Source organism: Trichosurus vulpecula, chromosome 1 (assembly GCF_011100635.1).
Source record: "Trichosurus vulpecula isolate mTriVul1 chromosome 1, mTriVul1.pri, whole genome shotgun sequence".
In the NCBI taxonomy this organism is placed as follows: domain Eukaryota; kingdom Metazoa; phylum Chordata; class Mammalia; order Diprotodontia; family Phalangeridae; genus Trichosurus; species Trichosurus vulpecula.
Genome location: NC_050573.1, coordinates 26575001 through 26597973, shown reverse-complemented (window position 1 = coordinate 26597973; position 22973 = coordinate 26575001). Strand labels below are relative to the sequence as shown.

At 44.1% G+C, this 22973-nt stretch overlaps 1 protein-coding gene across 1 annotated transcript; it reads right to left on the bottom strand.

Annotated features, from left to right (window-relative positions):
* Positions 1–39: 39 nt before the first annotated feature.
* Positions 40–21618, bottom strand: WSB2 (WD repeat and SOCS box containing 2). Its single transcript, XM_036756795.1, has 9 exons — positions 21430–21618; positions 11975–12143; positions 8432–8676; positions 8119–8250; positions 5844–5944; positions 4545–4717; positions 3762–3872; positions 3532–3639; positions 40–2660 (listed from the first exon to the last, which is right to left on the bottom strand). Exons 1-9 carry the CDS (start codon positions 21467–21469, stop codon positions 2498–2500), a joined length of 1242 nt encoding a protein of 413 aa, XP_036612690.1. The 5' UTR covers positions 21470–21618; the 3' UTR covers positions 40–2497.
* Positions 21619–22973: the final 1355 nt, after the last annotated feature.

Genomic DNA, 22973 nt, shown 5'->3' with positions numbered 1-22973 from the left:
CTTTAATATACAACCAACAAAGGACAGGCAACATCATCCTTTCACTTTAAAAAATTTGACTTTTATTTCTCGTCCTTGAATTGTAAAAGTCACAAGCAGCTTTCTAATTGTAGTGTAGAAAGGAAGGAAAAGAATTTAAAATACAACTGGTCTTTAAATGATTCCCCATGGTACCAGTGGCTGTATGAAGATCATTTGTGAACCTGAAATATTAGTCATTTAAATTTTAGTCTTACGTGCTCAGACTGCTGCTTCAATGATAATTTCGCTGCATTTCATATTATCTCAATAAGAAATTAGTAAATTAGATGGCTCACTCATTGAAAAAAGTTCTCCTATGAATTTTCCTGCTCTCCTTAAGTCAATAGTAGATGTTGACTTGGGTCCTTAATATAAGGGTCTTAGAACTTGGTGAACTTTGGTAGCATAAACTGTCTTGATAGATAGAAGATAGAATCAATTTCTTGTCATCCAAAAGAAATTCTGTGATTCTTCATCAGAAGCCACAGGGGAGGGGGAAATGGCAGTTCTACTTCGTGCTCCCCAGTAAAGACCATAAAGCCTTTCATGACAGTCTGAAATGAGAGCTCCCCATTTTACTAGGACTATTCAGGAAGTGGCCCCCTAACTTCCTCTTATACCTCATCACAGTAGGAAGGTGACTAGAGCAGGGCAGAAGCCCCGCTCCCCAGCCAGAAAGCGCTAAACCTGGAGATCTCTCTTCAGCCCCTCTGTGAAGCTGCACAAGGGTCAATACAGCTCCGTGAAATACTGAAGCCTGGCCTCTTGGGAAGTGATGGATATACTTGGGTCCTTGGATGGCACGATATAAATATCACCCCTGTGTAAGAAACCTTTTTCCATGATTCCCCACACAATAAAGCTGTGGCTTCACTTCCCTCTCTCAGCAGTCACATTTTCCATGTCACAAATCTGGAGCAGAAAGCTCTCAGAGGCCTTCTCCTTTGGTAGAGGAGGAAACCAAGACCCCAGTAGGTGAAATAAGCCCCAGGCCCCATGGACCACACAGCATCAGGGGCAGAATTTCATCCCAGGTCTCTTGACATGAGTGTGCTCTCTTTCCTCCAAACTAGGTATTAATAATCCATCCCTCTGAAGAAAGGGTTCTAAAGAGTTTAACGTAGTAGTATACCAGCATTCTACCAAAATGATGAATACGGGTAAAATGGTGGGTCTAAAGAAAAGAATGTGTCATTTCCTTAAAAAGAAATGCAAATAATACATTTTGAAATGTCTGAATTCTGAACCAAGGATTAGATTAGATTGTAAACTCCTTGAGGGCAGGAATTGCTTTTTCCTCTTTTTGTATCCACAGCACTTAGCAGAGTGCCTAGCACATAGCAGGCCCTTAATAAATGTTTGTTGATTGATTTAAGGAAAAAGCTGAACTTTAAAAAGTTATTTTCATTTGGGAGGCAGGACTGGAAATGGAGTTAAGCAGCAAAGACTGATCTCATACATATATTATAAAAATACCAGTTGAAACAATGAAAAACCAGATGCTTCCATACAGCTATGAAGTTCCATGTACAGCTGGCTATTCTGGTTATGTTATGGTTTTCATCTACCACTGAGAAAAACAAAATTGTACCTTAAACAACTTATGCTCAGAAAGCACAAATAAATATGTTGTTAATGGTAAACCACTGAAAAATCAGTAGCAAGGACAAGAGGCATGCAGTTAGAAATGCACCCTTAACTGTAATCTTACAGTGTTTCCTCCTTTACATGCATGTTATTTTAAAAGCCAGTTATGATGTCTTCATCGGTCCACACCACACCCTTTGATTTAAATAGCCCGGTTCATTCAGCTAAGATTCACACCCAAGGACCACCCCCCACCCCACCCCCATTAAAGCTCTGTCTTATTTGTCAAAGTCAAAAGCAGAGGAAAAACAATGACAAACTTGACTTTATAAATTAAAAGTATTTGCACTTGGCTAAACAAAGGCATGGTCCCTGATACTCTGAACCAAGAGCAAGAGAACAATTTAAATGTTTAGCTACCACTGCTTTTAAGGACTAAACTGAGACAAGTATTGGGCAGAAGTCGGATTTCCCTGTGAGGGAGATTATGCTTCTTTTCCTTTATCCCTATAAGAGAACTCGAGGCCCAGTTACTTTCATAAGCAAAACAACATTATTAACTGCACTTTGAATCAAGACACCAAGAGAATTAAACTGTGCTGTTAATAAGTACACAATTTAAACTAAAGCTCTGTAGCCGCAGGGATGGAACTGCTGCCTCCTCTATTACTGATTTTTGAACATTATAGATAGAAAGGTCAATGACCAGTTCACCAGGAGTCTATTAAATGCTTACAGTCCAAAACAATCCTGCTTCAAAGAGGAATCATAGCTTATAAACCCATCTTGTTTTCAGCTTCACCTTTGCCAGAAACGTTAATCCTGTTATTAGGAGAGAAAAGGACCCAGGTTCTCTTTTTGTCTTTTGAGCATCACCCTGGGCCATAGCTCAGAAGGTCCTGTATGTGAGAAATTCTTTCATTTTCTTGGGTATTGGCAGTGCTAAGACTTGGTAAGTTGTAAGGAAACTCCGGAGGGCTTTCCGACATAAGTGCTTCAGTGACGATAGGACCCTGGGTGCCGTCCAGAACTGGACATGGCCGTCTCTTGTCCTGAAAGGAAACAGAAACCAAGGCGCTAAGATATTTTCAAGCCTCTAAGCATGAATAGTATCGACTGCATGTAAAAAAGGCAGATTCAAACTCCTATGTTGGGAAACAAGCTAATGTCCAAACGCTAGACATCTACTCTAGAATCTGTAGGATGGAGTGATCCTTAGTAATGTATCTGTGTTCCAATGACCATACATTACATACATGATAGCAAGTCCCAAAAACCCAGGTTACTAAACCAGCAGTAATTGGGAAGAGGGCCACCAACTGAATTAAAAGAGTTAATTCTGGCTGGACTAAATCAGGGGTGGGGAACCTGCGGCCTTCAGGTAGCCTTTTGACGGAATCCAAATTTTCCAGAATAGGCCACCTGTTCTGTAAAATGAGGATTCAGTCAAAAGGCTGCACTTAAGGACCTAGAAGGCCACAGGTTCCCCACCCCTGCTCTAAATCCTAAGGAGTTTCCATATAACCTCTACATCATTTTATGATATTGTGGCATTTCAGTATGAGGACATACTACCACTATAGTGGTCTACTACCACTATCACCTATACCACTATTAAGTCTTCTAGGTAGTGTGGCACCAAAGCAAATATAATCTTACGTCCTAACATCTAACTACAGTAATCTATGATGAACCTATAATAGCATCAAGAGCCCATGCGTGTGTCTCTTCCAGTGAGGCAGCTCACGGCCCTCTGGTGCTTCAAAGATGATCCCTGAGCTGACGTGGCTGGCATTCTGCTGTGGACCGCCCAATTCGACGAGAAGCCCCCTCCTCCCTTTCCTTGCATCCTAAGCCACAGACCTGCATACTGTGCTCCTTGGAAACAGCTATCCCATCTGTTCAAGTCGGAGATATACATACCCTGTGGCAATAATTCCACCATGTGGAAAAAATGTGCAGCAAAGACCATTGGTCATAGGAGCAAATGCAACTGGAGTTCTGAGTTCCAAAGCCCAGATCCTGAGCAGTCTAAATGAAAGAGAAATAGAAGGTTATTACTTAGTGACTAAGTGAGATTAAACTGTAGACAGAATGGAAGACATTTGTGCAGACTCCCTCAGGAGTCCTCAATGACACAATCCATCTATTACCTGTCATCGGCCACTGTAGCAAGGTACAAGCCTTCCGGGGAGAAGCGCACTGATCTCAGCGAGCTGGCGTGGACGTCACGGGTATAATCCAACTGAGAGTCCAACACATGCCTGCAGGGAGGAAAAGAACCAGGAGGATTCGTAGTTGTGACTGACCCATCAAACAGGCAAACCCAAAGAAAATCTGGAGCTGTGGTCAGAAAAAGGACAGACACACCTGGTGTCTGTGCTTTTCAGGCACAGACCAACCCTAACAAGCTGACAAGTGTTCCCCATGGGCTAAGATAATAACATTTTGCTAAAGGACACATTTCCTTAGGTAAAGTGTATCAAAGACCATATTTACACCCGATAACCCTACACAACTATCTTTTACCCCAACCATGATGGTAAAAATTACATTGTGAACCCTATTTGTTATGTTAAAAAAAAAATAAATCCTAAGTTCTTAGGAACACCACAATTCATTTTGGAAACCATGGTTTTAGATCAAAAACCCTTCTTTGTTAGTGAACATCTTAAAACACTGTTGTTCCCCAGTGACAACCCTAAAGTCGGACAGGCCTATTCAAACACAGAGATGGCCAGAGAGTTCATGAGTGATGTCCCAGTCGTACACACACCCCGGCTGCAGAGGAGCATTCATGAAACCATCTTTTTCCCGAGGGTTTCTCTGGCTGTCCCATCCCTTGCCTCAGATCACAAGGTTCACATTCAGGCTCCAAAGTGGGTCTCACATCATCTACCCCACTGGGAAGTTTTGAGCAGGGATGTGGTCCTTACTGAAGGGTCCTCAGTTTCTCTCCAGTATAGGGATCCCACATGATGACACTGGTGTCATAGGAAGCAGTGACAAGCAGTGCAGAGTCAGGGGAGAAGTCACAGGAAACCACGCTGCTCTGATGCCCCTCCAGCTTCCTAATTAACGTGTAGGACCGCATGCTCCAGAGAAGAACCTGACAAAAAGAGTGGTATTCAGCTGGCGATGAGAATGGGCCAAGGCTTTCACAGAAAGGACAAAGGCTCCCCATCGCCCTCCCCTTGGTGTCTGGAGCTCCAGAAGGACAGGTTAATCAAGGTAATGGCTTTGAATCCCTGGCACCCACCTATCCAGTTTGCGTCCTCCAAGTGAAAGGGCCAAGCAGGGCAGGACTCAGCAAACCGAACCTTGCTAAGGGTTAAGCCCCACCAAAGTCCTGATTCTGACAGCAGAATGGAACGCTATGTTCTCGCTGAGTCAAAGCCACAGGATTTTACCTTCCAAACAGAAGCACCTTTCTCTTGAGTGATCCAGAGGCCCTCTGGCACCCTGCAAAGCCAACCTGACTCCAGCCATTCCCAGCCCATGGGGGATGTCTCTGCGATCAGTGTGCTGAGCTAAACCTTAGGAGTAGCCACGGAAGTGGGGCTCGAGGGTCTCCCCCTCCGGAAAAGCTGAGTGACCAGCCAACACGGCTCTGGCCTTCCCCAAGCCAGCTATGTGCGTAGGCCACAAGACTCCATATAAGTGCAACATTAAAACAAAAACACACTGCTCCTAAACCCAAGCCTGATTTTCTTCCTTATGCGTCTCCCATCACTGATTTGCCTGCATGAAGTTTCAGAGCCAAGCTGAAAGAGCACTTCCTTACTTTATCACACAGAACATCCATTAAAGAGTGTTTCTGGACCTGGATCCTATTAGCAGCCTGTAACCACATCAAGTGAAGTGGAAAAGAAGGGCTCACGTCCATGTCATCACTTTGAACTCTGGGCCCTAAGCAAACATTTCAGAGAACTTGCTTCTTTTAAAATGCCAAACAAAGAGCTCTCCTTTAGGGAAATATTTAGCTTTACTCCCTTTGCCTAACTCCAGGTGCCTCCTACATACAGGGACTTCCCCTTCAGCCCTGGGGGGGAAATTGATGGACCTGGGCTGGGAGGCTCAGGGAAGTTGTCCAGGCATAGAGGCCAGCAGGCAGGCCACAAAAACCTGCGACCCTGTCTTTTGTGACCCCAGTTTGTTGGCCAGCCCACAAAAGGGCAGCTGCAGACCCCTCTTCTAGATGACCTCAGGCAGTGGGGGAACATCTAGTGACTTACGGACTTCTCTCCTGCTGCAGAACACAGCATGCTGCAGTCTGGGGAGATGGAACAGCAGTAAACCCACTGCACATGGCCAGACAGCACCTGGATCTGTTTGCCTGTCAGAAAAAGAGAAGCAAACAGTGATTCCGTTGTTGAGGAGACTGTGGAAGTGGTGACTGGGGCATGTGGGGCTCCATGCCCACATCACAGCCAGCCCAATCTCAACTGACTGAGTGGGAGATTCTTAATGCTGTTAAATCTGGTCACACATTTAGCTAAGTCACCAGAAAACATGAAAAGTAGGCCAAATACTCCCAGAGGGAATCATAGAAATGTTTTAGAGCTTTGGAGTAGTGTGAGCTTTTCATGGCCACTGGTCTCTCCTCATAGATAATCTCCAATGGCTGCCCTGGTTAGAACGGTTTCTTTACTCCTCACTTCACAAAGCCCTTAATGAGTGGTTTCTCAGTGCTCTCAAAATCAAATTCAAATCCCAAAGACTCTAAATGTTTCACTTTTAAATCCCTTTTTTACTGATAAATAACACTGCTTTTAACTGAATTATGAAAAATTTACTACAAATTATGTCTGGCCATAACACAATTTAACCTTCAAGTTATAAGATCAAGTTGTCAACTCTTCAGAAAGACGACTTTGATGAATATGCTTATGCAACGTCCCTCAGAGGAGTGATATAGGAGACTGAATAATCATGGAAGAACCGCTGACTTCACTACAGTTTTTCAAAGAAAAAAAATCAATTCAAGACACTCCCCTTCCCCCATTCCCCAAGAGGTTCTTGAACATCCCTCCCTACCTTGCCCCTGTAGGCCCTGCCCCACCTGAGGCCTCACACCACCCTCTGGCCATCACGAATTCCCCAAAAAATCTCCCTTCCTCACCCGCCACCCACCGTTTGGTCCAAAGTTCAGAAAGCTTTCCCACACTGCTCAGATAAAAGCCATTGCTCCCCCTCACCCTAACCCACCTGGAGTCTGGGGGAGTGGCTCACCCTCCTCTGCTCATACTACCTCTCTACCTGTGTATGCCTGACCTCTGGCAAGTTGGTGACCTCCCTGGGTCTGTTCTGTCTTTTAAAAAAAATCCAGTAGTTGAACCCAGTGATTTCTAAGCTCCCAATCGGTCTTCAATATCCAGGATTACTCTCCCAGAATGCCACTTTATTTATGTACTTACCCTTCTGTACCCCCTGTCTCAGAAAACTAAATTTATTCTTGACGTGTATAGAATGCCAGCCTTACCATCCATGCTGACAACATTTTGAGTTTTCATTCTATCTGCAGGCCTCATGCAGGATCTTCATAATGTCCTGGGACACTTTTACACTTAAATAACTAAAGTTGTATGATAGGAATATATATAAATAGCATTTAAATGAAAACGTACTGAAAATTTCAAACAACTCCGTCACACAAGTAGACAAAATGCATTATTTTCAATCCTTTTGAAACCAAGATGGCTGCGACAGAAGGTAAATTGGAAGCAGGATTTTATAAACCCAACACAAAAGACAAACACAATTAGCTCCTAAATAGAATTTATGGTCTCCATCTAAACAACCGACCACCAAAATCATTCTGGTTTTAAAACTGCACAAGGCCTTTCTCCCAAGGCCAGCCATCAGTGTCTCATTTGTTCCCAAGTTTACAACAGCTGCCTGTTCTGAATTATGAAGGGCAGCAACTCCCACAATGCTGAGCACAAGGCTGCCCACAGCATCAGGTGTTTTTTCATAGAACCTCCTAGCCTTCCCTAGTTTTGTAATGGAGGAACAGGACCCTTTCAATGGTGCAGTGAAGAGAGGTCACCTGGCCACAGGTGAAAAGCCAGAGCCTCAACTCTGCCAGGAATACCTGGGGAGGGTGAGGGCTTCACTCAGTTCTCTGCTCACACTTCTTCCTTGCCCCACCACTACTCCTTCAGGGAAAGAAAGGGCAAGCAAATGTACATTTTTATAATGTTCTCCTTCTAATTAGGGACCAACACTGGTAGCTCCCTCTATGGAACTTTGTTTTAGGCATACTTCCCTAAAAAGATGAAATGCTTTTTCCAAGGAAAATTACACCAAGCTGAGAATGTACTTCAAGGAGTTTACTGGGTTTTTTCTTTTAATATTTTTAATAAGAAACATAAGCCTTGGGTCCAGCACAGCCATTATCTTCAAGGATCTAAAAGAGATTTAGATCAAGATAATGTATTTTTCCACTTTGCAGATGGGAAAATGGCCGGCATTCTCTTATGAACTCAGGTAGCTTCATCACATCCATACCATCTTTATTTAGGTCCCAGATTCGAAGAGTTTTATCCCTTGATGCAGAAACCAAAATCAAATTTCCACTGGGCGTGAAGCTCAGATCTCTCACCACATCCTGGTGGCCACACAGATTCAAAAGCAGGCGCCCTAAGGACAGAAACATGTGCATTCAATCAATTGTGCTGCTGGTGTGACTGGCAACATTTGACTGTGGAGGGAGAGAAAGGTCACTGCTACAACCACAGGCAAGCCAGCAGCCAGGGCCCCACTAGAAATGGGTAAGCCGCCTGCCCTTGATCTCAGTCTCCCCCATGGGCTTCCTACCTACCTGTCTGCACCTCCCAAATTTTGATCTGCCCATCATTGAGTCCTGTAGCAAGAATAAGGCAAGAGAAATCCAGTGCTTGGGGGCAGACGCGTGCCCAGAGCTTTCTACTGGGTGGTGACGGCCACGGGCTGAAGGCCAAACCCCAGACAATCTGACCACAGTCCAGCGTCTTTTCCTTTGGGCTGCCTCGCCCCTTGGGATCTGTTTTGCTGCTTCGGCTTTTAGGCTCAAACCCTCTGGGGACGCTGTGGGAAGAAGCAATTTCTTAATGATTCCTTACTCTTGACATTAGAATTTTTAAATCTTTAAAGTTATAAGAGAACAAGTGGGCTAGATGACCCTTCCTTTTCACTCCTTCTGAGACAGAGTCTCGCTGACCTCTGCTGACCTTCATTTACCAATAGTCTGCAAGACGGCATGAACCAGAGGCTAGGACCCTGCAGCCTTAAGACCACATGTGGCCTTCTAGGTCCTTGGGTGCAGCTTTTTGACTGAGTCCAAGTTTTACAGAACAAATCCTTTGATTAAGGGGATCTGTTCTGTGAAGTTTGGATTCAGTCAAAGGGCTGCTCTTGAAGACCAAGAGGGCCACACGTAGCCTTGAGGCCATAGATTCCCCACCCCTGGCCTGGGCTAAGTCTAGCCGTGTTACCAAATAAGTACCTGTCCAGGCAACTCTCTGGAGCTGGGAGTGTGGAAAGGAAAAATACAGTTCTCTTTTCCCAAAGAAAAGCTGGTTGAAAGATACTCTGGGTCTGGACGTGAAGCTACCCTCCTCTACAGGGAACAAGCTAGACAGGGTGGGGATTGGTAGAGGCAAACCTTGACTCATTCTTTATATGTGAAGGTGTTTATTTTGTTATTAAATCATCACAAAAAATAAAAATCAAGAATAAGTTTCTAATCTGCCTACGGAAAACCCAAGAAAATAAATTTCTATCCTTTCTAATGCAGCTGATATGGCAAATGCTAACTTCCCTTCTTTTCTCCACCATGCCAATAAAGTCTAACCAGGGACATGGCCAATGAAGCCAGTTTCACCCTAGAGTCACAGAGATTACAGAATATTCTAGAGATAAAAGGGAATTCAGGTCAAATGATTTGCCCAGGGTCACAATGCTAGTCAGTGACAGAAGCAGAACTACAACTCAGGCCTCCTGTTTCCCAATCCAGTGTTCTGTCAGCCACACCATCTCACATAAAAGACTGCTATGTAAAAGTGACTTCTCTAGGGTTTTAATCTAAACCTGCTGAAGTTGATTTCTACTGCCCTTCCTTCCCCAATTCCAAGACCAGAGAACTTCCAAAGTTTCCCCCAAGCAGGGAGAGAGAATTCAGGCCCCACTGAAATGAGCCCTGGGGCAGAACTGGGCTGGCCTAAGGGCTAGAGCCTCAACACTTCAAACATGTCTCACCCCATAGCTACAACCCTGACCAGCAGGCAGGAGCTGAGCCTTGTCACTTGCTTAGACATCTTTTTTCCCTCCAATCAAAGACCCTCTGAACTTTCCCCAGACAGGAGAAGATAATCTACTATAAGTGGGCTCTGGAACAAAGCTGACCAGGCTCAGGCATGGAGGTCAAGCCCAGGATTCCACAGAGCACTGAACTGACAAGTCCAAGGAGAATTGGGCTTAGAAACAGAATTCCACCATCACCTCCCTTCATGCTGTCCACCCCGTCTGTCTATCTCTTGCGTAGAGATCGAGAATCCAACCCACTTAGAGACTATCCTTTCCTTGGCCACTACACCATGTTCTTTCATACCCATCAGTGCCAACCCACCCTCCCTGTGTCCCTGTCCTACTCTCTCCCTACCCTCCCACTGTGCTCCCTGGACCCTTCACACTGGACCTGTGCCCTACACCCAGAAACTACTTCCTGTAGGTTTTGGATTTTATTTCCTATGTGCCTGCCAATAGAATGTAAGCTCCTTGGAGGGAGGGAACACTTCCTTGGTTTTTGTTTTTATATCCCTGGCACCTATCAAATAGTGACAAACCCAATAAATGTTTGTCAAACTGAAAAATAACTTTATGTATATGGACAGAATTGACACTGAAAATGTCAAGAAGCTTAGAGTTTAGGGTAATCTCTGTGTATACTGTGATCCTTAAAATTTAAACATTTCAGAGGATCATAAGGACACACAGGTGGCAGAACTGATTTGAAGCCATCTAATCCACTGTTCATTCTACTATGATGAGGCTCAGCACCTCCTAAGAGTTTCAGGTTTAGTTCTTTTAAAGCATGTCTCCTATTTCTATGTAGATATTCCTTTCTTTAGGCAAAAGCCATGTTCCTGAAAACCCTCACATAAATCAAACTTTATAAACTGTATAAATGTACGCAGAGAAATACTTCTCTGGACCTCATTTTCCTCACAAGGAACTTAGATTGTATGATCTCTAATATACATTCCCATCCAAAAATTCTGTGACCTCACTATTTAAAGAATCATATGGTGAATTCTTTTATAAAGTAAATACTACTTTGCTGAACTAACTTTTTATCTGTGCAGGTTTTCACCCATCACTGTGTTCAAAGAAGTAGCTATGTTCTTTCAAGGATATCACAGCCCATTCCCATTGCCCTCATTTAACTTCAAGCCTTTCTTACAGAAAGAGACTAAAATCTCCACCTGCGGAATTCAGTTGGCTTGCCCACGGATATAAGCTAAGAAATGAGAAGAGCCCAATTCTCTTCAATCTTAGTTTGACAGTGTTCCCTCTAATCTAGACCTAGCAGTGAGTGGGTAGTTTTGAGAGGAAAAGGAACAGAAACAAGAAACTTACTTTGGAAATAAGTTTCATGGAAACAAAAGCTTCTAAAGTCCATGCATAAAAGCCACACAAATGGCTGGCTCTCAGGATCACAACTACTCTAGAGAGCCACCCAGGACAAAATCAGTGACCCAGAAAGAGGGGCATTTGGCCTAGGAGGATTTCATGAAATTCAACTATAGAATCTACTTACTCCATAACAGGTTATCAGCAAACTTTTGACTCCCTGGTTTCTGAAACTGGCCAACATTAAAAATGTTAGTACCTTAACATGGTACAGCAGTACACTAAAAAATGTTGGATCTGAAGCCTAAACACTTGAGTTCAAATACCATCCCTCTGACTTCTGAGCTGTTTGGCCTTACATCCCTGGGACTCAGTTTCCACATCTATAATAAGATGAGGGAGTTGATCGGGAAGACTTCTGAGGTCCCACTCAACTCTAAATCCAGGACCTACAAGAACAGCCTTATGTAATTATCATCAAAAGCTGATTAATTCTATCTAAGGATGCCATGCAAACAATAGGTATGTAATGAGTGTTTGTGCAAATGCTGATGTGAGATATTAATTCTCCCCCCACCATCACTTTTCCCAGTTTTTGGAACATTTTTCAGCTCCCCGACTCTTCCACAGGGAATAAATAGAAAGGATTCATATTTAAAGGTTTAAAGAGGACATGTGTTCACAAATCATCAAAACCAACCCCTCCAGTATTGAGAAGCCCTTCCCTTCTAGTAGGGGACAAGATACTACTTACAACTGTTCCTCAAGGGGCCATGGAATCAGCTTGACAATACAGTGTCCTTGAGACCAGGCAAACCAGGAACCATCAGGGGAAAAGGCAACACTCCAGGTCTCACAACTGGACTTCCAATCAAATTGGTGCGGGCGCCCTGGCTTCAGCTCAGCCAGCAGCAGAGGAACCTCTGGGGAAGAAAATGGCATCATGACTGAAACACTCTCACTTCTGACCAAAGCTGTATTTGAACCTGGAGCCCCAAAGAACATATTCTCACTACCTAACTAGCTCAGAAATTCTATGAACATCCTGCTTCCTTCATGGACTCTTCTATTGTAATGTCCCAGTGCAATAAACAGGAGCCACAGGTCACATTCCATCCCAATTACTCAAACTCCAGGCAGTGCAGACTACCAGTTAGTAGTCTCAACCTTTGTACATGACACCTTCGTATATGTTACTAGTACAAATGAACACCAAATGATTCCTTTTCCTAAGAATGCAAAAAAGGAAAACAGCAGGGCGAAACATGAAGCATTAGAATGTTAAATATACTAACAGATTTTAAGACCTTGGGAAAACAAACAGAAAGGCCTTCTCATATCATTATTCTAATCAGAGGCCCGAAGAGAACCAGACCTGTGACTTTTCTAATCAATAAAAAAGCACAAAGATACAGGAAATAAGTGAACCTCGAGTTCCCACAGAGCCTATGCTTCTTCAGCACTCATGGACTTTGTAGCAGGTTAAAGGCAGTCAACATTCATGAATACATCCACTTCCACTACATTCTAAACCACACCTAAGTGACCACAGGACTACGGAAGTGAAAGTCAAACCCCCTCATTTGGCAGATGAACGCCACGGACCTGAATGCCAGCAGGGCAGCAGCTGCTCCTAGGTAGAAGAAAAGCTGGTCATACACCATGAAGGTCCACAACACTAGTGCTGTCCTAAGTAGCTACAATCAAAGGCAAAGCAGCCAGAATGAGGGAAGGAAGAGCTCCAGAATATTTCTGGCCTTACTGAAGCCACTTCTGGAATGTCCAAACCAATTTTGGACACCGTATTTTAGGTGACACCATATTTACAGATGACAACTAGGATAGTTAAAGGGCTTAAGGACGTGCCCAGGGAGAACTGTGTGATATGTGGTAGTTCTCCTCTAGAGGTGACTGGGAAGGATCTGAAGGATTATTACGTCAGAAAAGGAAGGAGACTTATCCTGCTTGGTCTCAAGGGCAGAACCAGGATCAAAGGGGAAAGCTGCCAAGCCAAGATTCAGGATGATTAGGAAGCATTCTTTAACAATGAAAACTCTGCCCAGTGGAAGGGGCTGTCTTTTCAGAAGCTGAGTTTGCTGTCTTTGGAGGTTTTATAATAGCTAGCAATCACAGAGCACTAAGATTTGCAAAGCACTTTATATAGTATTTCATTTGATCCTCACAACAAACCTGTAAGGCAACTACTACTTCCGTTTTACAGATAAGGAAACTGAGGCTGAGAGAGGGCCTCTGCCCAGGATCACAGAGCTAGTAAGAGTCTAGAGCAGGATTTGAATTCAGGTCTTCCAGACTCCACATCCTTACTACCAAGCTTCCACTTCCAGCAGAATGTGGATGACTGTTCACTGAGGGTATCATAGAAGGGCTTCTTGGTCACGTCTGGCCTGTACTAAAGGGCCTCCATGGTTCCTTTAGCTCAGAGTCTGATCTGGAAACAGGCTCTCAAATTTAAAATTCAGCCTGCTCCTTATGCTTGTACTACAGTTCATGAGGTTAATGGTTCAATGTTAGCAGATGCTGATTTAATTTAGCCGATAAAGGATCACTTCAGTGATTGCAAAGACCTGTGATTCAGTTACCAAAGGCATTCCCTTGTACAGCTAAGTGATCTGGCAGAAAAAGCACTGGACTTGGAGTAGTAAGACATGGGTTCAAAACCCAGCTCTGCTACACAAGTCAGGTACCACCCTGGGAAGTCCATTCTCTCTGAGCTTCGGTTTCTCCACCTATAAATCAAGGGCCCTCTCAGCTCTGAACTTGGGCTTCTCCAAGTATGCAGAGCTCCTACAAAGATGATTAATGAATGGCCACAGCCAAAAAAATTCATCACCTAATAGCTAACATTCCCATGATGGAACTAAACAAGGCTGACATACAGGTGACAAAATCTGTCACAAATCAAAATTTGAAGCCTCTCAAGTTTGGAAGAGCCTCCCAGAGTCCACTGACAGGGACCTTTAAAAAGTGAATTGGCCAGGATATAGTAGAAAAAGGAGAAGAGGTGGGGTCTGAAGGCCTTAGTCTGAGTAACAGCTCTCCTCCCACTGAATGCCCGACCTACATGACCTTGGCCAAGTAACTCCACAAAATGGGGGAGGGAGCTCTAAATCTCAGGATTCATTAAACTATGGATTGTATTCCTACACTACAATCCAGTGTCAGAGCAGAACCTTAGTGGAGAGATACAAGATTATTAAAAAAAAAAACATGTATATGTGCATGTGTGTGTATATACACACCTATGTATATATGTGCATATATATTCACATATATAATTTAGCAAATTCACAACTTTTGACTTCTATGGCTATTTATTTATAATATAAAAATATGGATATAATACAGAGGTTATCTCTTACTTTATGAGAGATACATATCTGAAAAATTATATTGAAAGGGAATTTTTATAAATCACATTTCATAAGTACTAAAGGAGATCACAATTTATAAGTAGCCTATGGATTCTTTTGTAAAGAGAATCTTTTTTTAAAAAATAAATCCAGGTTTTAATATTGATTCACTTAAAGATAAATACATTGTGTATAAAGACATATTCAAGTATATGTCACATCTGAACTTATATTTTCTTTTGCACATCTCTGTATGCAAAATACAGATAGAAACAAATGAAAGGAGAATAAAATGAGTAATTCACTGGACAACATATATCTCAAACATGCGTATTTTGCTTAGCGTTTTTGGAACAATTCCTTATGTTTTCTTCAGTCTGGTAATTTATAAATGCTTCTTTCTCCAAATGACATAAAATCCACCCTTTATATAATGCCTTATTATGTACTCAATAACAGTAGTGTAGCAAACATCAACCAATCTGGGGGAGGATCTCTATTCAATACTGGCCTATCCCTTTCCTAGTCAACCTCCTAGAAAAAGTTATCTACACTCATTGTCTATGCTTCCTCCGTCCTCACCCCTTAACTCTTTTCAAACTGGCTTCCAACCTCCTCACTCAACTCCAAAGTTACTTCTCCAGAGTTACAGTGATCTCTTAATTGCAAAATGTGGTTGTCTTTTTTCAGTCCTAATCTTTCTTGACCTTTACCTCTCTGCTACATTTGACACCATTAACCAAGCTCTCTCCTCTCTGAGCTTTCATGACAATCCTCTCTCCAGGTGTTCCCCCCACCCATCTAACCAGCCCTTCCCCATCTCCTTTGCTGCTGTGCCATGATCAGTCCCCAGGGAATGAGGTTTAATTATCATCTAAATGTCAATGCCTCCCACGTCTAAATAGCCAGTCCCAGTCTCTCCCCAAGCTTCAGACCAGCAACCCCAATTGCGTATTAGAAATTTCCAACTTGATGTCCCAGAGACATCTAAAATACATGTCCAAAAGAGAACCTATCTTTTCCCACTAACCTACACTTCTCCCAAAATTCTTTATTTCTGTCCAAAGCACCACCACTCTTCCAGCATCCCAGGTTCATAACCTCGAGGTTATCATGGACTCCTCATTTCCTCTAGTTGCCAAATCCTGTCCTTTCTATTTTGACAATATCTCCCCCAACCAACCCTTTCTCTCTACTCCAAGAGCTACTACCCTTCCAGCTCCATGATCCTGTCTAACCCTAGTTACTGGGGAATTAAACTGTCATATCACAGAACTTAAAAATATAGTAAACATAACAAGGGACCCTGGATTCAATGAAACTATTCCAGAAAAACTTGTTTCCTTGGAAAGGCTGCATCAGCATTAGTGTTAAAAAGAAGTACTAGAATCTGTTTGGACAAATGTAAGGAGGCAAGGCACTGAGCTGAATACAAAGGTAGAGAGCACTGTCTTCTAGGACCTTAAGGAGATTCAGAATGCAGACTGCTGTCAACAGTGTGAAGATCTCTTGCCATACCTTTGTTTTGATTAAAAAGAAAAATGAATTAGAGTTTCTTATATCATCTTCACAAAATTCCAACATCTCTGCCCAAAATCATCAGGGATAGTATATGATCTTAGACACAGTAAAAGAAACAAGTTCTTAGAAAGCTAGGTTCACTTTTTTTTTAATCAATGGGAGTTGTGAATCAGTGATTTGGAATTATGCAAAAAAAGGGACTAAAATGTCCATATCTCTGGATCCCTTTGACCTTCAGATTCCACTACAAGGCTTATGCATCAAGAATGTCATTGAAAAGAAGTCCCCATAGACACCAAAGCATTCATAGCAGCACTTTCTGTGACAGCACATGAATGTAGTGGAATACGACTATGCCATAAGAAAAGATGTGTGTGATGAATACAGAGAAGCATGGAAAGATTTACATGAACTGAGGAAGTGAAGTCGGCAGAGTTGGAGTCCAGAAAACAACACACACAATGGAAAGTACCATACCAAAAAAACCAAACGTGAATGTTGCAAAATTACAAAACAACAAGCATAGCTTGAAAGAGATATGAAAAACACCCTCAACCCCATCCCTTGTGGCGGTCTATGAGTATGGCAAATCGCACAAATTTTCAGGATTTTCTGATGTAATGATCAGATATGCTCTTTTTCCCCGTTTATTGTCTTTAAAAATACAATTTCTTACATAAGATGGTTCTCTGTGAGGGGGAAGGAATCTGGAGAAAATAATGGTGATAATGGTTTAAAGAAAAGTGCCATCAATAAAACTGTACTTAAAAAAAAGAAAGAAATTCAAGGAGCTGTCAAATGTAATATCTGGCTGCTGGCTGCATCTTACACTAAGGGCCCTGGACAAAAATAAAAAAAAGTTTCATCAGTTAAGCATTAAATAAAACTATCAGATAACCCAGACAGGAAGGTTGGCAAAACTGCTACCACAAATTTCCCTGAAGAGCTACCTCATTTTGCAAACAAAGAAAATGCCATCTCCCAAATTAAAAAAGTAACAATACCCCAGTGAAAACCAACAAATCTATCTGTAAGCCCTATTTTTAGTCAAACCACTCAGAAGCACACAAGTGGTCAGAATTCTCCATCTTCCTCCCCCTAAACACCAGAACTCTATGCAGTTCAACCCTTATTTTCATTAGAATAACAAAGTACTCTAGAATAACACTGTCAACACCAACTTTTATTCACTCAATAAACATTTATTAAGTGCCTACTATAGCGCCAGGTACAATGCTAAGCACTAAAGACAGTTCCTGTCCTCAAAGAGCTTATGACCTCATAGGGGAGATAAAAACATATGTGTGTGTGCATAAATATGTATATGCATATGTGTGTATATGTGCATATGCATACACATACACACACACACACACACACACACACACACACACACACAGCAAGCTAGAGAGAGGATAAATAGGAAATAATTTAAAGAATGAAAACCCTGGAATTAAGAGGGGTTAGGGGAGGCTTCCTCTAGAATGTGAGATTTTAGTTGGGATTTAAAGGCAACACACTGGATATTTGGGGGGGAGGGGGGGCAGGGAAGGCAGAAAGAGTAAGAAGTCCAGGGTAACACCTACGTTTCCAGCCTAGGTGACTAAATAGTATAATTTTAACAACTCTCAGAGTATGATCCAAGGACCTCTGGGAATCCCCAAGACACTTTCAGAGCCAAACATATTCTCATAATAATACCGAGACTTTAATATTTCTAATGTGGTAAATACCAATAGATAAAACCTACACAAAAATTCTCTGGGGGGATCTTCAATCATTTTTAAGTAAAAAGGACTCTGAGAAGCGATTTAAATGTCTTTTCTTCTGTATCTCTCATCTAAACCAGTCTTAGCATGTTTCAATGTATGCTCAGGGTTTGTGGCTATAACAGGATTAATTCATCTGTACTTCCCTTCCCCCAAATACGATTATCTACTTGCAAGCTCTGAGTTTCTGGACCAATCAAAAGTGATATCAATTTATCCTAACCGCAGAAGGTATCATGACAGGCAAGCACATGGGTTATCTTTTGTATGTGGAAAATCTAGACTTCTCTAGAGGAATCCTAGAGGATCAGAAAAAGCATGGGGGCATTTAGTGTCAAGAGGATCTAGGTTTGAATCTGAGATGTTCAACTTACTACCTATTGGAGACTTTGGCCAAGACCTTTTGGGCAAAACTCATGGAACACTGTTTAATTCATCTGTTGAACAATGAGGGCACTGGACTAGATGATTTAAAAATTCCCTTCAAGTTCAAGAACTAGAAGACTAAGAAGCAAGCCTTCCCACTGAAGGCTATACTACTAGACCCAAGAACTCACTACCAAGTAAACCACTTACAGGGGGAAACCAGAAAATCATAAAAACCATAATAATCATAATAATATGGCACTATACATAACTTTATCTAATCTGATCAGCAAGTAACCAAATCTCTTAAGACATACCCTAGATCATGCAGAAGACAAAAGGAGCGACTGAGGTCCTACATCTTCTAGTTCCTGGCAGTAATTCAAATAAGCAGCTAACTTTCTACTTTGAACAAGTTTCAGGAGGGAGAAGGGCCTAGTCATTGACACAAAGACAAAGATCAAATGAGGAACACACCCCATCTTCCTCATTTGGTTTTGAAGGAGCTAGAAAAATCATTCCCACAACTACCTCCCCCACCACCTTTTCTCAGTCTCAAGGATTTCCCTGGGGGAAACAGCCAGTGGAAAAACTGGGGGACAGAATGCAGGTGGTAGGGTTATTCTGGCTTCCACCAAACCTCTGGGGGGAATCTGATCAACAGATGTGAGAAACAAGAAGGCAAATTGTTTGGTTTGGTTTTAGTTTTTTGGTGAGGGGAAGGGAAGGGAGTAGTTAACAACATTAACAGAGCTGCACCTCAACCCAACCAAACCCACCACCACAGTGCACTGTGGGGGCAAATATTGGGAGAGGACAGGATCTTGGAAGAAGGTATTAGAATAAAGATATGAGGAATTGGGGTGAACAGCTACTGAAGGTGAACAGGGCCTTGAAAGGATGTTAGAATTCAGTGTGGTTTGGTGGAAATAGCCCTGCACTTGGTCTGAATCCTTCCTCTCTTAACTTCACCTCTGGACCTCAGTTTCCCCACTGGTAAAATAGGGATAAAAATATTAGTAGTATGTACATCATGTACCACCACCAGAAGCACACATCTCACAGCAGAATTGAGCTCAAATGAGATGGGCTATAGAAATATCAGCCGTTAGTGATTTATTTTCCAAGTGTAAAGTTTCAGAATGAATTGAGGATCACAGATTTGGGGCTGGCAGGGACCTTTGGAGATCATCTTGTCTAACCTCTCATAAGAAGAGGTAGGGAAGGACAGCTATAGAAAATGCACAAGACATTAGAGAAGGAGCTTATTAGAAGGCTGTATGCCGAAAGTGAACAGGCTATTGGGGGAAGGAGTATATTCTGGGAAAGATATTAAAGGGTAAACTGAAATAGGGTATAGTGGAAAGAATACAGGCTCTGAAATCAGAAGACCCATTAGAAGCCTACCCAGGTGACCTTGGGCAGGTCACTTCTCCCCTCTGGGCCTCAGTTTCCTCATCTGTGAAATGAGGGGGTTGGACTAGATGGCCTCTGAGGACCCTTCCAGCTCTAGATATAGGACCCTATGGATTTTAAGAGAAGAAAGATATTACAGAATTTCCAGAGTTGGAGGAGACCTTTGAAGACCATCTCATCAATCCTCTTTACACCAATCCCACCAAATGGTCTGGACATCTGGCCTCTGACTGAGCACCCAATGAGGGGAAACCTACCACCTTCCCAAGCATCCTAACCCACTTCTGGAGAGTTTTAACTGAGAGAAAGTTCTTCCTTATACCAACATTGCGGGGAAGGGAGGAAGGGTTACCTGGCTAGAAGGAAAACAAACAATACTCTGGAGGGATATGGATGATGAAGGTGATGAAGAGGCAGGAAGATATAATGTAGAGAGGAGAGACCTAGAATCAAGTTCTCATCCTGCTTCTGACCTATAAAGGGGCAGAATGACTGTGGACAAGCAACTAAACTTCTCTACATCAAAGAACTCCCTAGGACTTGCACACGGCAGAGAAGGTGGGGACTGAATTTTCTCACTCTATACCACTCCCTATCCCATCCTACGGATAAAGAACAGACTACTGTGGAAGGAAAAAGGGCATTAGAAAGAGGATAATGAGGCTGAACACAAAATTGAGGGAGGCATTTGGGGGAAATGCAATATATGGATGGGATGCCACAGAGCTGGCCTTTGGAGAAATCATAATGGGTACAAGAGAGAAAGAAAGATGCTGGGGTTGAAGCTCTATGTAGGGGTAATGCCACTGAGGGAAGAGACCACAGTGAGAGTCACACGGCATAGAAGAGGAAGGATTTGTGGGGAGAACAAATAGGCAGGCACAGGAAGGCTTGGGAAAGATACTGGAGTGAATGAGAATAACTGAAGCAAAAAAAAAAAAAAAAACCTGACCCTGGTGGAAAAAGCTGTAGGGAAAGAAGGGGGAATTCAAGGGGGTAATTTGGACCACCATGAAATGAGAGAAGTTGGGAAGGAAGACACTGGGGAAGTTTGGGGGCAGGAGTCGGTTATTGAGGGCCAGCCAATAGGGTAGGAAGGATACTGGTGATGATTAACCCAATGGGAACAAAAAAGACCCCGGGAGGGGAAGGGGGAGTGTTCAAGGAGGCAATCTGAGCCACCATGAAATGGGAGAAGAAACTGAGGTTTGACCACCGAGGAGAGGCTGCTGAGATGCACACCAGGACTGGGAGGATACTGGAGATTACTGGGGTGCGCACAACAGGGCAGGGAGGATCCTGGGGACACTGGAGGTTATTGGGGTGCACACAACAGTGGAGGGAGAATACGGGGAAAACTAGAAGTTACTGGGGTGCACACAACAGGGCAGGGAGAATACGGGGGACACTAGAGGTTACTGGGGATCACACAGGATACAAAGGATGTTAGGGACGAGAGAAGTTATTGGGGTACACACAACGGTGCAGGGAAGATAGGGGGACACAGGGTGTTATTGGGGTGCACATAACAGGGCAATGAGGATACTGAGGACACTGGAGGTTACTGGGGTGCACGCGACAGTGAGGATACTGGGGAGGTTATTAGGGAACACACAGTAGGACAAGAAGAATATTGGGCTGGACAGGATACAGAGGAGGGGAAAGCGGGCGCCGAGGGTGGTCCGGACGTGGGGGAGATGGGAGGACCCCGGGGGGGGCGGCGCCCCTGCCCCCGCCCCCGCCCCGGCCCGACCGCCGCCTCTCACCTCCGGCCTCCGCGCCGCCCGCGCCAGGCCTGGCCTCCATGAGGCCGCGGGGCTGGCGCTGGGCCCGGGCCGCCGCGGCTGCTCCTCCTCCGGGTTCCCCTCAGCGCGGGCGGCCCCTCATGGCGCGGCGTCCCCGGCAGGGCCCTCGGCGCCCACCGGCTCCGCTCCCTCCGGGCCCTGCCGCCCCGCCCGCCTCCGCGGGAGCGGCTATCAGCTGCTTCCGGTCACGTGGCGCGGGGCGGGCGCAAGGAGGATACCTCCTTCCGGCACCGCCTCCTGGTGGGGGGAGGGGCGGAGTTAGCGGGGGCGCGAGGGTGGAGGGTGGGGCCGGAGGTGGGCTCGGGGGTGGAGGGGCTGGGAGATGGAGGGGACAGGAGAATAAGGGGGCGGGGCGAGGGAGTGGTGCATGAGAAAGGAGTGGGGTGAGGGTTGAAGTCCAGGGGCGGGGGAGGGGCCAACGGGATCGGAAGCAGGAGAAGGGGAGGGGCGAGGGTTGAGGCACGAGGCGGGGGCGGGGCCAGGGGAGGATCTTATGAAAGGGGGCGGGGCTGGAGGGCGGGGCGAGAGGCGGGGCGGGAGAGAAGTAAGAGATGATGGGAGGGGGCTGATGGGCTCAATCAACAAGTATTTATTATGCACCTACTATGTGCCTTGAGCTGATCAATTAATGCACTAACCATTCAATCAGCATCTATAAAGCACCTATTATTTAAAGAGCTTAGGGGTACCAAGGTAGGCAAGAACAGTCCCTGCCCCCAAAGAGCTTACATTCTTATTGGGGAGAAAACTGGTAACTGGTGGCAAAAAATATATATACACAGTGGATTGTCAGTAATTTCAGAAAGGAAGGCACCTGAACAAGTCATTTAATCGCTACCTGCCTCAGTTTCCTAATCTGTAAATGAGAATAATCATAGCCCCTACCTTGTGAAGATCAAATGGGATATTTGCCAAGGGCTTTGCAAACCTTAAAGAGACTTATAGACTCTACCTGTCCTCATCATTAGCAGCCAAGGGTGAAAGGGATGGGAAGGTACTGGGGAAAATCTGAAGGTCATACTTGAGCCGAGTGCTGATTAGAGTCAGGGATGCAAGAAGCTGAGGAGAGAACACAAAGCGTTCTAGGCATGGGGAACATGGAGCCAGGGGAGGTGCAGAACGGCCCCGGGTCAGTGTCTCTGGATCATAGAGTGGGTGGAAGGGAGCCAATGCCAAATAGAAGATGCTGTACTTGAACTTGGAGGGAATAGGAAGCAATAGGGTTTCTTGAGTGAGAAGGTGACCAGGTCAGATTTGCACTTTAGGAAAGTCATTTGGGTCGCTAGGTTGAGGATGGCTTGAAGAAGGGAGGAATTTGAGACAGAGAGACCATGGTCAGGGAGGTCACTCCAATAATATAGAAGAAAAGTGATGAGGGTCTGAAGTAAGGGTGGTGAGTGGAGAGACAGGGACGTAGATGAGAGGAACGGTAATGACTAGAATCTACAGCTGTCTAAGGTTTGCGAAGCACTCTGCAAATATCTCATTTGATCCTCACAACTACC

Coding starts and splice junctions, on each gene's coding strand:
- WSB2 (XM_036756795.1), bottom strand. CDS start 21,469: ATGGAGGCCAGGCCTGGCGCGGGCGGCGCGGAGGCCGGAG. Junction 8,251..8,431: donor AATTTGGGAGGTGCAGACAG/GTAGGTAGGAAG, acceptor TTCTGTCCTTAG/GGCGCCTGCTTTTGAATCTG. Junction 3,873..4,544: donor GAGAAACTGAGGACCCTTCA/GTAAGGACCACA, acceptor TCCTCCCTGCAG/GCATGTGTTGGACTCTCAGT.